Source organism: Vulpes vulpes, chromosome 14 (genome assembly GCF_048418805.1).
Source record: "Vulpes vulpes isolate BD-2025 chromosome 14, VulVul3, whole genome shotgun sequence".
Classification (NCBI taxonomy): Eukaryota; Metazoa; Chordata; class Mammalia; order Carnivora; family Canidae; genus Vulpes; species Vulpes vulpes.
Genome location: NC_132793.1, coordinates 25,771,609 through 25,788,321, shown reverse-complemented (window position 1 = coordinate 25,788,321; position 16,713 = coordinate 25,771,609). Strand labels below are relative to the sequence as shown.

Below are 16,713 nucleotides of genomic sequence, written 5' to 3'. Positions count from 1 at the left end.
GTAGGACCTGCTTCATATATACACCCTCACACACGTGAAGGCTCAGAGAGCTGGTGCCCGGGAAGTGCTTTGAGTGCAGAGCCTGGCACATGTGAGTTGCCGGGCACTGGCAAATTAAATGCTGAGAAAATGTGCTAGGTCTCATGAATACCAAGTGGCCTGCAAAGTCTCTGGCTTGGGTGTCACTCCCTTCATCTGTGACCCTCTGGTGGGAATACCCTCAGAACTCCCTTTCCTAACACACATGTACTGAGAAGCAGGAGGTGTAGGGCAGGTAGTATGATCATCTCCTGCCTCCCTTAGCCCAAACCCTCATCTTCTGAGGTCCTTGGGCACATGGGTCCATCCATAAGACTCATTTAGGGCAAAGGTCATCTTTTTTTTCTAAGATTTTATTTATTTATTTGACAGAGAAATCTTCTACCACAGAGAGAGAGAGAGAGAGAGAGAGCACAAGCAGGAGGAGTCTCAGGCAGAGGGAGAAAGAAGCAGGCTCCCTGCAGAGCAGGGAGCCCAATGTGGGGCTCGATCCAGAACTCCGGGATCATGATCCAAGCCAAAGGTACATGCTTAACTAACTGAGCCACCCAGGCATCCCCAAAGGCCATCTTCTGAGGACAAGGACAAACCAGATAGTTGGAATTTTTAAAAATCAGGCCATATGGGAAAATCACAGACTTCTACAGGCCACCTCCACAGCAGTCCAAGGCTATTTATAGGGATGGGGTTGGAGTTCACAGCTGCCTTGGGTGGAGAAACCTGGTTATAGGGATAGGTCTCTAAGAAGTCAGAAAAAAAGTCAACACATGGGGGGGCATGAGGACACCAGCTCACTGCCATTTAAGTGCTATGTGACCTTAGGCAGGTAGATCAACTCTTTGGGTCTCAGTTTCCTTAACTGCAAAATGGGACTGCAGTCACATGACTGCTCTGAAGCTTGAATGAAAGTAGAGTGCTTGGCTTTACTGGTTTAGTGGTGGGTCTTGGGTTCAGAGCTCTGCGAGAGCTACGGCAATGGCAGTCAACAGGGGAATGGGACCAGAACACAGGTAGGCCCCGCCTGCTCTGGCTACCATCTCCTCTACCTCCCCATATGTGACGTTTCCCACCCCTAGACTCTTATCTCTGCTCCCTTCTGCCTACACAAGCTTAGAATGCCAGCTTATATGCCATCTTCTCCATGAAGCCCCCCTGGCTTGGCACTGAATGTCACACATGGGGAGGTTGAGGACATGTCTTTGCTGAATGCCCATGTATTGTGTCTGGAGGTACTACCGCTGAATGCCCTGGGGGCTCTTGTTCCCTCAAAGCTAGTCTTGGAGACATTTCTGGTTCTCATGTCTCAGTTTTGCTCTCAGCCTCCCTACCCCAAATAAAATTGTGATCTCCCTGAAGGTAGGGACCATGTCCTCAGACTTCCCCTGGGGAACTTCCAGTACTGACTTCATAGGGTGGTAGAGGATTGAATGAACTCACACAGAGAAAGCATGTAGGGCAGGCCTTGAACACAGTAAATGCAATGGAAGCATTTGCTCTTTCTATTATTATTATCTGGCCACCCCCACCCCCACAGTCCCAGAGCAGGCTGCAAGGGGCTGGGGCGAGGAAACAAGTGAAGCAGAAACTAGGAAGAGGAGGGCTTTGCTCCTGCTCTCATCCTTCTCCTTCCCTCCCTCACTCCCTTCAACCTGCTTCTCCTTTGTGCTCAGACCACAGAACCCGCCCCCTCACCCCCCTTGAGCCATCTCTGGCTGCCGTGCCCTTGCCCTGTGCCCCCCTGGGTCCCCAAAGGCCGTTTCATCACGCCTCAGCTCCCTGCCCTGCCCCCGCCCAACATGTGCGCAGCCCATGGCCTCCTGCCAAGGCCCCAGGCTGCCCACAGAGGCCCAGAGACAGACATCTCACCGCTCGGTAGGTTTTCTTCTGCCCGGCGTGCTTGGGGGCTTTGCCTGGCTCCGCCGAGCTCTCCACGTGCATCGAGTAGATGATGTCAAAGAAATCTTCCACCACAGCGACCCGCTTCAGAGAGATGCCCTCCGGCTCCGACAGGCCATCTGCCCCCTGCGACAGGGCGGACAAGCTGTGTCAGTGTCGGGGATGACGGGGATGACGGCAGGGTGAGAGCTGGGCCCCGAGGCCTGGCAAAGGGTCGGGGGCAGGGCGGCGCTGCTACCTGACCCGCAAGGCCTCCAGTGGTAGGTCTGGAGGGCTGGGGGTGGAAGGAGCTGGCTGAGACGGACCCAGGGACGGGGTCACCAGAGTCAGGGTGGCTTCTGCTACTAAATCTACCAAAAACAATGGGCAGAGAATGACAACAACGAAAATACAAATTAAAAAACCAAGAGGCTCCATGTTCACAATTTCAGACAGATTGTGCCAGACTCAGGCGGGGAGCTCTCACATCACATGCTGTGCCAAGACCATCCTGGAAGCCTCTGGGGAGGGGGGGGTGCTAAATAGATGCAGCCCCATCAGGAGCTCGCCAATTAGTGGTAACCTTTCACTGTGGTCCTGGGCTGGGGTCCCAGGGGAATGGCTTGGATCACCTGGGTGACTCCTGCCTCCACCCTGGCCTTTCTGAAAAGCTTGTCACCACTGCCCGCCCTCCCCACTCCAGCAGCTGAGCGCCAGCAACAGACCCAGGCTCTTTGTGTCTGGAGATACAGAGAATAACAGACACAAGGCCACGTGGAGGTGGCAGGGCCTCATGAGCAAGGTGGCCGTGGACCCCCCGAGTCTCTTTATCAGGCTGGCGTGACTGCTGTCAGCTGGTCCTGAAAAGGCGTGCCGGGACTGAGATGGGTCCTGCTGCTGGGCAGACACCTGCCAACTCCCACTAGCAGGGCTGGGAGGGAGCAGGGAAACTGCAAGGCAGGAGGCTGGGGGATGTGGCCAAAGCCCATAAGGGAGCAGACTGTTCAGTGAGGTCCTTATTGATAGGGCACAGGAGACACAAACCCAGGGTAGGTGTGTGTGTGTGTAGGTGTGTGTGTGTGTAGGTGTGTGTGTGTGTAGGTGTGTGTGTGTGTGTGTGTGTGTGTTTAGGAAGGACTGAGGGGGAAAGGAGGCAGGCTTTTCTCTAAAAGTGTACAAACCCAAATCTCCCAGAGAATTCTTTCCTAAAGGATCTTGCTCATGGCTCAAGAACGTCAGCTCTAGGAGGGAATGGGCCTCGTCTGGTGGCTCACAGCTGCCTCCCTAGCACCTAGAACAATGCCTGATACACAGTAAGCTCAAGAAATGCCTACCAAATGATTGACTGCTTCTAAGTGGCAGCCAGGCAGGGTAATTTAGACATACTCTTCCTCAGTCTGAATGGGGCCCATCATTGAAGTGGCTGTGTGACCAGGAGCAGTTAGTTTCTCTAACCTCAGGTCTTTTACCTGGAAAATAGGGTGAACAGAAGCATTTTTCCTATCTGAGCTACAGAGAGGAATAAAGGAGATACCCGTGCAGCACTAAGCAGCAAGCCCAGTCCAGAGGAACTTAGGAATAAATATAATCACGGAGTGCTTTGTTATTTGCAGTTTCCCCTCGCTATGATAAGGCTGAACATTACAACAAGCCTAGGAGGTTGCTAGGGAGAGGACCTGCCTGTGGTATAGTGACTGGTAAGTGGCGGAGCTGGGTTAGGATCTAGTCTTATATAGTCCAAGAAAAAGAGAGACGGTGCTAAACAGGACCCCTGCTCACAAAACATTCTGGCCATAGACAGGGTTTGGTTTTATCCAGTAACTTTCCCAACATACCGTAACGGGTAAACAGGGCTGCGTTTTTGCCAGTGGCCCACTTGAGAGCAGATAGGCATCTGGAGTGGAAGGTGCCAAATCCTAGAGTGGCATCTGTCGGGGGGTGACCTCCCTGGCCCTATACAGACCCTCTTGCCAATGGCTTCCTTCCTAGGCAGGATCCATTTCAATGGGGACTTCTCAGCATGCATCTGGGTGTGTGTGTACGTGTGTGTAGGAGGAGATGCCTGCTGGTCCTGCTTCCTGGCTGTGAGATTGTGGGCAAACTCTTCAGCCTCCCTGAGCTTCACTTATGAGATGAGCTGTAAAATTCCACGACTTTTCTGTTCTTAGACTCGCTCAGGAGTTACTGTTACCTCTTTGCTGGGGGTATCTGAAGTCCTGGGCCATCTATAAACAGGGATCATTAGTGATAAACTTGTTCACTAGCTGACTTGTAACTACCCAGCGTTTTAGGGGAATCTTCAAATACTGCTGAGAGTTGGATGGGACAAATATTATGATCGCCCAGTTATACTTCCAACCAGAGGTTCACGCTGGCAAAAACTAACAAAAGGATCGTAAGAATAAAAACATAACTGGGCTTCTATTTCTTGATCTGGGTGGTGGTTTTACAGATGTGATCAGTTTATAGAAAGCCATTAATCTGGACACTTCACAATCTGTGTACTCTTCTGCATGTTGTTAAGCTTTAATTTTAAAAAAAGTATATTAGGGGTGCCTGGGTGGCTCAGTCAGTTGAGCGTCCGACTCTTCATTTCAGCTCAGGTCATGGTCTCTGGCTCCTGGGGTTGAGCCCTACTTCGGGCTCTGTGCTTGATGTGGAGTCTGCTTGTCCCTCCATCCCCCACTCCTGCTTTCATGTACACTCTCTCTCTCAGTAAATAAGTAAGGGACACCTGGGTGGCTCAACGGTTAAGCATCTACCTTCCAATCAGGGCGTGATCCCAGGGTCCAGGATCAAGTCCCACATTGGACTCTCCACAGGGAGCCTGCTTCTCCCTCTGCCTATGTCTCCGCCTTCTCTCTGTGTCTCTCATGAATAAATAAATAAAATCTTTTAAAAAATCAAATAAAATCTTTTTAAAAAATATTTTTAAAAGTACAATGGGGTAGTTCCACAACATTTTGATAATCTGAATCTAGAGGCATAATAATGAATCTAGCTGAATCTAGCTGCTTAAAATTGAATACATCTCTCTGCTCATAAAACTATTTCAAGCCAGGGATCCCTGGGTGGCACAGCGGTTTAGTGCCTGCCTTTGGCCCAGGGCGCGATCCTGGAGACCCGGGATCGAATCCCATGTCGGGCTCCTGGTGCATGGAGCTTGCTTCTCCCTCTGCCTATGTCTCTGCCTCTCTCTCTCTCTCTCTCTCTCTCTCTCTGTGTGACTATCATAAATAAAAAAAAAAAAAACAACTATTTCAAGCCAGAACACAGATACTTCTGGAAAAGGGAGATAAAATTTGGTGGGAAGGAATGGAGAAAGAAAATAATCTGTGAAAGACAATATTTTAGGAAGGTGAAATGCGAAGTGTCCCCTAACCAGCTTGGTAACCTTGGGCAGGTCACTTCTTGAACTTTTTTTTTTTAAGTACTCTCTACTGCCAACGTGGGGCTCGAATTCATAACCCTGAGATCAAGAGTCGCACGCTCCACCAAATGAGACAGCCAGGTGCCCCACCTGACTTCTTGACCTCTGGAAACTCAGTTTCCTCACCTGTCAAATGGGCCTAAAAAGTTGTGGCTGGTTGTTCTAAGAATTAGGTTAAGAATGTATGTCAGGCATCTGGCTTATAAATGTTCATCTCTTCCCTTTGGACTCATTGAATTCGAACATTTTGGTTTTGGAATCTGTTCTTCCATCCTTCTGATCCATTCAGGTTACAGCATGGGTCCCCCAAGCTAATACCCACCATCAGAGGACATGCTCAATTCCTAAGTAACACACTAAGACTGTCAGACAAACTTGACATAAATTTTCCTAACGTCAAGGTGTAACTAACCAACTCAGATTAAACAGCAAAATATATTGCCCAATGCTGGGCCTCTGTCCCAGCCTCCCACCTCTTTCTAAGACAGACACGGGTACCCAAAAGCTTTGCATCTTGTCCAATGTGACTATAAAATTATCCCAGAGAAACTCTTCAGGGATCATTTTTAGTAGCTCCCTCTTTAAAACTCTACTGTGATCTCCCCTGATGTTTAACCCTGGGTCCTAGAATTGGTTTATCTCAGTTGCAGAGATGTACACAGGAGAGGAAAGGGCTTGTCCCAGTCCCAGTTCAAACCACACAAGCTCTGCAGAACCACACCTTGAACTGTCCTCAGGTGAGCTGTGGCCACCTGGACACCATGTGTGCTACACCCTAAGGGAAGAACACCAGGATATCTGTCTGTCCTTCAAGGAGAACCCTGGGAAAAGAACAAAGGGCTCCCACGGCAGTCACGTGCACCAGGCATCTCTGCCATGCCCCGCATCCATAGAGGTAATAACCTTCATGCTAAGTGCTGCAGGAGAGGCATGCCTTCCTTAGCTGAGAATCTAGACACAGTGCTACAAGGCAGGAGCTGCTAATTAAAGGAGCAGAAAGCACCCTCCCCATAGCCTTGGGATGTCCCCACCAGCCACTTCTGCTTTGTACCCAAATTAGCTTAATCTGATCCATGGCCCTAAGCAAGCTGGGCCTCCGTTTGATAAAGAAAGCTCATTTCACTTATAGGCTGAATGAAGAGGGGGCCTAGAGACTCCTGACTATCCCCAGCTTCCTGGGAACACCAACCAGGAGTGATGGAACGGAACCCTGAAGCACCCCACGGGAAAGCCATGAGAAATACATGGTCAGTTGCACAGGATCAACCTCTGGGGCCTTCCTGCTTGGGGAAGAATATTGCCATGGCAACACACTACATCCTTTCAAACCAGCCAACTCCAAGCCAGCCAGCTAGACCCAGGCCAATAAAACCAGACATAGCAAGAGTTTTAAAAATTTCATGGAGCTACTATGACTACTGTCCTTGGACATCACCATCTTCCTTTAAACCATCCCGTTCGGATTCTAAACTAAAGGCCAGGTTGCAAGTTATTGAGGAAATCACCAAATGTCTATTTATACATTGCTCATGTTTCACAATATTTAGAAGAGTGATCACAAAATGTGGTCTCTAGACCATTAGAGACAGCCATCACCTGGGAACTAGATGGAAATGCAAATTCTCAGGCCCCACCTCAGACCCACCAAATCTCACTCTCTGGGGGTTTTACTAGGGCCCCCCGATGATTCTGATGCACAACAGATTTTGAGAACTGATTAGAGTGTCTCCATAACTCAGATAGGGAGGTAACTAGTAAGGAGACTGGCATTGGCTCTTTAAATATATTCTTGCTCTGTGCTTCTAGGCCTAATATATTAATATTTTCTTCTCCATCACTGAAGGCCAATTTTCCTAATGGTGAGAACAAAAGAATCTTATTGGGCAACATTAGTACAAATTCAAAACACCTGCTCAGTGACTTAATGCAGATTATGGATAGAAAGGGCAGGAGTACTCAGCAATGTGACATCAGATTTTTAAGTCCTCCCTGGCAAAGTTCATTCATACTTAAGCAGGTCATCCCTTGACAGGTCTTTTTGGGATTCCTCAGTTTCCTCAAATGATCTGAGTGCTCAGCACAAGGAAGATTGAGACATCCAGGGCTGCAGACCTATGCAAGGGAGATGAGCAGATCTGGCCAGGCCATTAGGCCTCTGCCGGAGTGGCCTACCTCAGGTGAGCTACTGAAATCTGACTGAACCTTGCCTGTCTTCCCACTAAGCCAATTAAATAGACCCCCATCCAACTGCTAATGGATTTCAGTTCTGTCATTTCCATTGGAACTTCGAAGTCACTTGCTGGTAAGGAGTTATACACTTATCAAGATGGGCTCACCGTTTCAGGCCACCAGAGTACTGGTTAGTGCCCCACCACCACAATATTAGCAGCATGTGCCTTCCAGCAACGATGAGGCCATGATTGAGAGGATGTGGCTAAATAGCAGGGACATTTCTCAACTGGGTTCCTATGGTAGAGGAAGAAACCACACAGAAAGTCCTTAGGATGTGCCCTTTTGGTGCATTTCAGATCCAGCTCTCGATAAGGCATAAAGATCAACAAGATTGCCATCAGAGGAGAAAGTCAGTCAGCAGAACCCACCCCCGGAGAGACACACCTTTGGCCACCGCTTATGTGGGAGCCCAGGACTTCAGGGGGTTGATTGCACAGGCAAATGTGAGGATGCTGCTCCATTCTATCTGGGCCAGCCAGCTAAACAGCTACCATTACAGGCAAAAGTTACTGCCAATATCAGCTGCAGGCTACTTCCAACTTCTGGAACTGTAGCTGTTCCTCCTGTCCCCCAAACCACATTTTAATAAATTCAGGCAGGACTAAGGTTTTGCAAGTGGGAGAAGCAGGGTTTTTTTTGTGGGGGGATCCCCTACAAAGTCTCCTTCCAGCTCCTCGGGCTGGAAAGAAGATCCGAGGAAAGGGGTCAGCCTCTTGCAAAGCATTCTCAGAAGGAAAGGTGAGAGGTGGAGAGACAATGTATAAGCTACATTAAACTGAAAGCCCGAAAAGAAAAAACCAGAATGAAGACCTGCACCCAAATATCCGGAAATTTCTTCCTTGGGATCCTCAAGAAAAGCTGGTCATCGTTTGTAAAGCCAAGCAATCAGGTGATTGAGGAGAGGGCATGGCCTAAATGGAACAAGGACGGCATTTGAATATCTCTCAGTTATAAATACTACCTACTGTGCACTGAAAACCAAAACCAAAACCAAAGAAACAAATAAACAACCTTCCAAAATAGAGATCTACACCAGAATTGTAGGACCCATAGCTGCAATGAGCTTTGGAGGCCGCCGGGATGGGCGAGGGAGGAGACCACACCCCCGATAAATAAATAAATACATAAACAAGGCACTGAGGACTCAGTGTAGCACCTGCCTCTTCTCCACCCCTGTGCACAATCTCCAACTGCTAGTGCCGAGCCGCCACCGCGGCGCACCTGCCATCTGGAACAGGCCTCACATATTCCAAGACCTCCTTTCTGCTTCGCTGAACCTCCATCTTCTTTCAAATCACGCTGGGGACCGAAATGCACACCCCGGGCCATAGAAAGTTGCCTGGGATCAGCCCCCGAACGACAGCGCTACCTTTGAGGGATGCCATATCCTTCAAACAGCTCTGAATATTTCTTCTTTTTCCTTTCCTTTTTTTTTTTTTTTTTTTGTTAGCTCTGGAATATTTGGAAAGGATGGGGGGAAGGGCAGTAAGAGAAAGGGGTACAGTGGGCCCAAGTATCCCCCTTTTGGCAAGAGGTGGGCAATGATCTCAGTTGAAAGGATGGGGGGGGAAGAGGGAGCCCCCAAAGGCACTGTAAGGCAGGACAGGGCCAGGGGGGCTGGCTGGGGATTGTGGCCTGGGGGCGTCCACGAGGCGCAGGTGCTCTAGGGGTGAAACCACAGGCCTGAAGCCAATCCAGCTCGGACCCTAGCTAATGGGCTGGCCTGCCTGGGCCTCAGTTTCCTCCTGTGTTGAGGTGACACAATGTGACAGGACGGCTGTGGGAACCCAAACGGTGCACAAATAGCGCCCACCCTGGGCGAGACATCCATAAATGCCCCACTGTGGCTATTACTCTAAAGTGGCACGCTCCAGGACTCTGGGGGCCCGCCTCCCTCGGGAGCCACGGCCAGGGACAGGGAGCGGGGCCGCTGAGGGGGGCTTCTGGCGGAAGGGGGCGACCCTGAGCCAAGCAGGCCCCGCGGGCGGGTCCCTTCGGGGCCGCGGCGGGCGGCCCGGCGCGCTAACGAGCGAGGCCCCAGGTGCGGGCCCCACCCTGCGCCGGGGTGGGGGGTAAAGGGGAGCCCGAGGGGGAGGGGAGGGCCCGCGCGCTAATGACTGTTGACAGCGCGCGCAGGGGCTGGCCGGGCCGCGCGCGCCGCTGACAGCTGCTCGGGCGGGGGCGGGGCGCCGGGCGCGGGGCGCGGGGCGGGGGTGAGGCTGCCCTCGCTCCCCCCACGGCGCACGCGCGTGCGCCTCGGCGGGGAGGGGCGGGGAGAAGCGCGGAGGAGCCGGGAGGTGCGCGCGCGCCGGGCCCGGGTTCGGAGGGCCTGCTGGAGCGGCTCGCGCGGGCTCCTCGCGGGCAGGCAGGTAATGAGAGTAACCATGGCAACCCACCAGAGGAAGTGTATTCTGCAGGAGACGTTAATCCCCTCTCCCCGGAGCTGGGACAGCCTGACTTTCCATTCTCACACAGTAATTAGATACCAGCTGTCAGTGCAGGGGGGACGGCTCCGCGGCTGCAGCCCGGCTTGGGGGGGGGGCGCACAAAGGGGGCGGGGGGGCCGCGGGGAGGAGGGCGTTAAAGACACAGGGACGCTTTCCGGCAGTGGGCCAGGGCGGCGCGCCTCCCCCCGTCGCCAGCCTCCAGGCGCGCGTCCGCTCACCTGGAGACCCCGCCCGCGCGGGGCCCCGCCCACTCCACACGCACCTGCTGCGCGCCCGCGCGCCCGCCCTCGCGCGCCCCCTCTCCCAGCCCCGCCTCCCACTCCCCGCGCACCTGCCCTGCGCCCGCCTCCCTCGCCCCCCCCGCACCCCCGGGGACGCTGCCCACCTGTCCTTTGTGCGGGCCGGTACCATTCGATCTGGCCAGCTCCCCTTCAGGGAGCGCCCGCTATGTGCCAGGCGCTGTGCCAAGCCTGATCTGTGTAATCCTCGCAGGCCCTGTGCGGTAGGCGCCTCTGCTGTTCCCCGCCCAAGGCGCAGTGGGGTGTGGCCATTTGCCCAGGGTCACGCAGATTGAACCCCATCCCGATGTCCATTTCACCACCAACCTACAGCGCCTCCCCATCGCATCCACATCCGTTATAGCTTGCGGGTGGAGGGGGGGCGGGGGGGCCTCCCAACCGCTCGGGGAGACAAAACAGTCACACTGGTAGCTGGCATCGCGGTGCACTTAATGTGTGCCAAACATTCACTGCCTCATTTCACTTTCCCAGCAGCTCTGGGAGGTTTTTAACCCCCATCTCGGAGCTGAGGAAACTGAGGCACAGAAAGCTGAGGCGACTTCTCCATAGTCATGAGTAGCAGAGCTGGAATTCAAACCCTGGCAGTCAGACCCCAGGATCCATGCTTCCAGCTGCTGGGCACTATTAACTCCACCCCCAGGTTCCTGATGGCTAGAATCCAGCCCGGGTCTTTCACTGTTCAGCCGACCCACATCCCACATCAATGAGGAACCTTACCTGAAAAACCTAAGTTCCTAGGCCTAAAGCCACTGTCACAATCCCTAATCTCTATCAGACCTCCCAGAAACCCTTGCTCTCCGCATGGGTAGATACTTGAAATCGTTCTAGGCCAGCCTCTCCATTTCCCAGGTAGGAAAACCAAGACCGCCAAAAGTCTAGCCCAAGTAGGAGACAGACTGGTGGAGCTTTTGGGGAGACTTCAGTCCCCCCAAAGGCCCAGCCTGTACCTCCTGCCCCCTACCCCAGAATCAGATCCAGGTGGGCACATCAAGGAGGGGCAGGAAGTGCTGAGAAGCAGAGCGGGCTCCTGTCCCCAGTGGCAGCCAGTGTCTGGGGCTGGAGGAGGCTATCTGATCCCTTCCCCACTGCCCCGGCCATGACCTCCTCCCTCCCTCCCTCCATCTCTCCCTCCTCCCTCACGGCCAGAGTAGCCAGCACCCTGGGCTGCAGCTGAGAACCCTGCGTTCCCCAACCTGGCCCACATTCCTGTGGGAGGAGGGGTGGGGGAGGCTGGGCCAAGGGCTTTAGGGACAGGGGTACCCTTGGGGCCACCCCACCCTGTGCAGGCCAAGGCAGGGCTGCCTCCAACCTCGCCATTTCCTGCCTCTACTCTCCCCATCTCTCTGTAGCAGAGCTGCCTAAATTTGGCTCCAGGAGGGAATGGGGGAGGCAGCAGCAGGCGGGTGCTGTCAGAGGCCAGGGCGCAGCTCCCTGTCTAGCCGGCTGGCATTTTTGCTGTCTGGAGGAGGGCAGGAGGGCCCAGCAGCTCTCTCTGGGAAAGGGAGATGTTCGTACCTTCTGACATGCACTGAGTAATGTGCAAACGACATACAAACTGAGCTTCAAATCAGCATCATAGCCAGGGAACAGCTTGGGTGCTGCTTTTGGGATGAGAACAGAAGGACCGGTGGCCCACTCCCTAGGGACTCCATTGGGGGCTGAGTGGAAGGGTACAAGAGTGTCCAGGGCTAGGAGTTGGGAGATTCAGTTTCTCTTTGGGGCTTCAGCCTCTGGGTTCCAGCCTGAAGGCAAAGCCATGATTTTCTCGGTCTGCTCTGGCATAGTGCTTGGCACACCCTGTCACATGGTTAAGCACATGAATTCTGCAGCCTCTCTGCACAGGTTTGAATCCTGACTCTCCATGGGCCAACTGGGTGAATTCCACAACAGTATACCCAGGCAAACAGGTGGTAAAATTGGGAATCCCTTTTAGTACAGCCACTTCCCTTCCCTGGAAGTTGGGCAAGGAGGCATGGCCTGGAACGTGGGCTTTGGGCTCAGATCTAGATTCCAGGTGTGGCTCAGCTGGCAAGGCTCTGTGGGTCTCAATCCCCTTATCTGGGAAATGGGTTCAGGATCAGGACCCAAGGTCAGTTGTGATGTTCCTGGGAGAGCCTGGCACACAGTGAGCACCCCAGAAATTTTCCCACTGGCCTAGTCTCATTGCTTTCTGCATTCATTCAACTACTTTCCCTGTCCTGTTCCCATCTCCCCTCTCCTCTTTGCCCTCTTTCCTGGTTTTTATCTTGTCTCTAGATAGTTATAAATTTTTTGTAGCCTCTCTCTTCCCTTTCTCCCCACTTCTCTTGGTGACCCCAGGTAAGTCACTGCCTCTCAGGGTCTCAGTCTGCACACCTGCTGAACAGGGGTCATAGGAGGTAGATGATGAACTCTGTCTGGGATCTGGGGCCCAGTAGCATTTGATAGGTGGCAGCTCTTCTTTACAAGGCCTCCCCTTCCCCACCCATCATCCCAAATGACCAGGAGGGGTGGGCTGTGCCCTCAGCTCTATCGGGTACAGGGCGTTGGGGCCCCGCTTCTCGGTAACTCTGTTTAACCCCAGATAACTGCTCTCCTGCCCCTCGGCCGGAGCTGATATGAGCTGAATCCAACTTCCTGCCACCCAAAAGCCACTTCCTGCCAAACTCGAGCTGATACCAGAAGAACTTGTTTTCTGTGCACAGAGCAGTCCTTGGTGGGGCAGCCACCCGCCTGCCTGCCCCGGGTGTGAACATTTTTTCCATTTGCCTGTCTGCCTGGTAGGGCTGGGTGGGGGAGGATGGGGACTCTGCCCTCTTCACCTCTGAACCTAACCTGTCCCGCCCTGCCCCACAGTAGCCTCCAGCCCTGCCAGCCATCCCTGATAGGGTGCCAAGTGTCCCTTTGGGCCCAGACAGACATGTGTAGGCAGTGATATACAGTCTGACACAGCCACACACACAGTCACTCTGACAGAGTCCCCACCACAGCCACTGAGCATTTAGGCAAGGACTCCAGGAGACAAGTGTGTGACACTGTCAGACACAGTCACTTGCACTCAGTCATTGGACAGAGTCACATAGAGTCCAAATCAGAATCCCACGGCTATACCTAGTCCCAGAGCCACTCACACACATACACACAGATAGGAATCTCCCACGCTTGCCCAGTACCCTCCTTCCAGGTGTGTTCATTGATTCAACAAATACTCTTTGAGGATCTGCTCTGTGCCAGGCCTTGGGTAACCTGTAGTAAGAATTATTGGAATAATAATAAATAATTAGCTGACTGGTGGCACTGCCTCAGTTTCCTTATCTCGGAAAGGGGGAAAAAAGCTCTACCCCATAGGGCTGATTGGAGCTAATGCGTGCAAAGCACCTGAGCCGTCACTCCAAGTGACCCAGAGGAGTGGGCTGTGCCCTCAAGATTTAGCGCCATCGAAGTCATCGAAGTCTTAGTTAGCCAGGAGCATCCTGTGCCCAGCACCATTCTGAGATCCCATGTACATTATCTCCTGGGTCCTGGCCCAAGCCCTGGTGGCTAAGGTCATTGTTCCTGTTTTTGGAGATGAGGAAACTGAGAGCCAGAATCCTCAGGGTGCCCCCATTGACCTTGTCACCTGCCACACTCTCATTTTGCTGACTCCAGCCTGCCTCACTCCCCATCCCATGGCCCTACCCACAGACACTGTTGCCTCTGCCTGGAATGCCCTTGCCACTTGTCTTGGCATGACCAGCTCCTTCCAAACTGCCTACTTATATAGAGTCCCAAAAGCCCATGTCAGCCCCTATTCACTTCCCTCAGAACACTTATCATTTGTGAAACAGTAAACCCCCGCCCCTGACATTAAGGCCCAAGACCAAGGGCCATTTTGTTCCATCCTCTGCCACATAGTAGGTGTACCACAACTTCAGAACTAATGAATAATCGAAGTAGACTTTCTTCACAGCTACTGAGGACACAGCCTGGGGTCAAACCCAGAATACTCCGAAGCTGGAGCTCATTTCTATGCTACTGTGCTTCTTATACCACCAGCAGGCACTCCTCAATAACTTGAGAATGAATGAATGAGTGAATAAATGAAACCAAGATCTTGGGATCCCAGTCCAGTGCTCCCCGAGCTAAATCTTCTTCATTTCCTTGGCAGTGTGGACATGAGCCAAGGTCTAGCCACCCTGGTTGGTGGCAGGGCTGACGGGCCGCCCGAAGCCGGCTGTCAGGAGCTCGTCTGGCCACAGCCGCCAGCAGGGGAGACCAGCTGGCGGTACAGGGTCCATCGGCCCAGGCCTGGAATCTGAGCCGCCCTGAGAGGCCCAGCTTCTCTCCAGGCCCCCACAAACTGGCCTTTGTTCCCCAGGCCGGCCGAGACCCAGCAGCTTGGGCTTTCTCTTCTGCCCGCGGCACCCGCGCTGAGCCGGCGGGGTAAATGGGCCAGCCTCCCCTCTGTCCATGCCCAGGACGTCGCTTCAGGACTAAATGGAGATGTAATTTTCTATACAAATCCATGACAATTTAGATGGAGTGATTGTAATTGGCTTTTCAATGGGGGTTTTGTCCAGCGCTGGTGGCTAGAACTGGGTGGCCTGTTTAAGGCAGGCTCCATTTAAATGACAATAAAGCAATAATATTGAGGACTTGTACAGTGCCCAGAGCCCCTCCTGGGCCCAAGTGGAGCCTCATGTTTATGGATCTGGTCCTTCCCCGGGGCTGTCTGGACAACTGGGTGGGGGGAGCCCCGAGCCTGGGAGAGGGGCTGCCCATCTTTGAACTTCCAGACACAGCTCTGGGATGGCTGGGGCAGGGTCCCGGTCCCATGTCCACTCCCTCATTCATTACATACTAACTAGTGGCACCTGGGGGCCGGCTGCTATTCCAGGTGTTGGGGGTGCCAGGATATGGAGAAGCCTCCTGGCAGGTCAGACAGTGCGAGGTTTGCAAGCATGACCCAGAGCCAGACAGCATAGGTTCAAATCCTACTCTTGAGCTTCACTGAGCTTCACTGGCCTCTGTTTCCCCGGCCATAAAATGTGGTTGTGATAGACGTTCCTGTGAGGTGGAAGCCCCTGGCTGGGCCTTGGCCGCATGCCTGGCATGTGGAAGATGCTGTATATAAGTCATTGCCATTGTCATTAGGAGATCCAGCTCTGGCGTCAGACTTGCTGGGTGACCGTGGGCATGTGACCTAACACCTCTGAAGCTCCACCAGCTTCTCTATAAGGTGGGGCTTTTAGGGGAGCCAACCCCACGGGGTTGTGAGGATTTAAAGAGAGAATGCAGGAAAGTGCTTAGCACAGGGCCGGCGCTTGCTTGATAAACATGAGCTCTCTTCACTGTGACGCTCCTTGGCCTTGAGGAGCTCGCCATCCAGTGATAATTATAATGTTGAGTGTGGGAGACAGTTAGAGAGAAAAGAAAGCTCACAGGAAACCAGGACAGAGCAGCTTCTGCCGGCAGGGGATGAACCGGGAGGGAGTGATCCCCAGGGGCCTCAGGAACAGGGTGGGGCGTGGGGCTGTGTTAAAGAAGGAAGGCTTCAAGGAAGAGGTGACATTCGGGCTGGGCCTCAAGAGATGAGTGGCATTTTTGCCAACAGAAAGGGCGGACACCAGTGCCAGGCACCGTGGCTACAGAGTCCCAGGCAGACCCTGCGGCCCTGCCTTTCCCCACAAGCACCTGTGGCCGGGTGGGCAAGGAGGTCCTCCTGAAGAAGCCACAGGGAAAGCCTCTAGAAAGGGGAACAGCGAGTCACTTGACCTCTCTGAGTCTCGGATGTTTATGGTGGATGGGCTTGCACCATCTCTGGTGGTGGCATGCTGCCACTGGCCTTCTACTCTGGGGTCCCACAGGTAAGAAGGTGATCAGCACCTAAGGCAGTGGTGAGCAGCTGGTAGGGAAACGACACTGTGACTGGAGAGCTGGGACAAGGCCTGTGGCTTCCCTCACAGAGAAATAGGCAGCCACGGAGGGATCTTAAGCAGGCAGGTGACACCATCCAAACTGCATTTTTCTCAGGATCCCTTGCTGTTTGTGGAAAATGGGCTACAGAGAGGAAAGGGTGAGAGGGAACGTAGGGAGACCATGGAGAAGCCATCGGTCACTCGGGGAAGGAAGTGGCTGGATCCAGGGAGGGGCGGCGCTCCAGAACTGTTGGATGGATCACCAGCGGGCAGAGCTGGATGAGGGGCTGTGTGCAGCTGGTACAGAAGCAAGGCTGGTGGAAGGAGATGAGACAAGAGAGGTGAGGGCGGTCTCCCACCTCCTCATACCAGCCTAAGGTTCTTTGGGCTTTTTCCTAAAGGCAGCAGGGAGCCAACATGGTTTTTCTCCAGGCAGGGAAAGACCATGCTGAGATTTGTGCTTTTGAAAGATCATTCTGGCTGCAGGGTGGAGGGGTGGGAGGTGGTGGGTGGGT

The 16,713-nt window shown here is 53.4% G+C and overlaps 1 protein-coding gene across 2 annotated transcripts in view; it reads right to left on the bottom strand.

The window, feature by feature from the left end:
- The window catches only part of NOL4L (nucleolar protein 4 like), a 130,992-nt gene that overhangs the window by 79,555 nt on the left and 34,724 nt on the right, over window positions 1-16,713 (bottom strand). Inside the window, exons 1-2 of one of the 2 annotated variants that reach the window (XM_072736133.1) lie at window positions 10,409-10,670; window positions 1,906-2,061 (exon numbers count right to left, since the gene is read on the bottom strand). In XM_072736133.1, the coding sequence (XP_072592234.1) occupies window positions 1,906-1,977 (72 nt within the window). In that variant the 5' untranslated portion in view covers window positions 1,978-2,061; window positions 10,409-10,670. Of the gene's footprint in view, window positions 1-1,905; window positions 2,062-10,408; window positions 10,671-16,713 lie in introns of those variants that run through there. The other variant, XM_026009900.2, reaches the window with a different exon arrangement.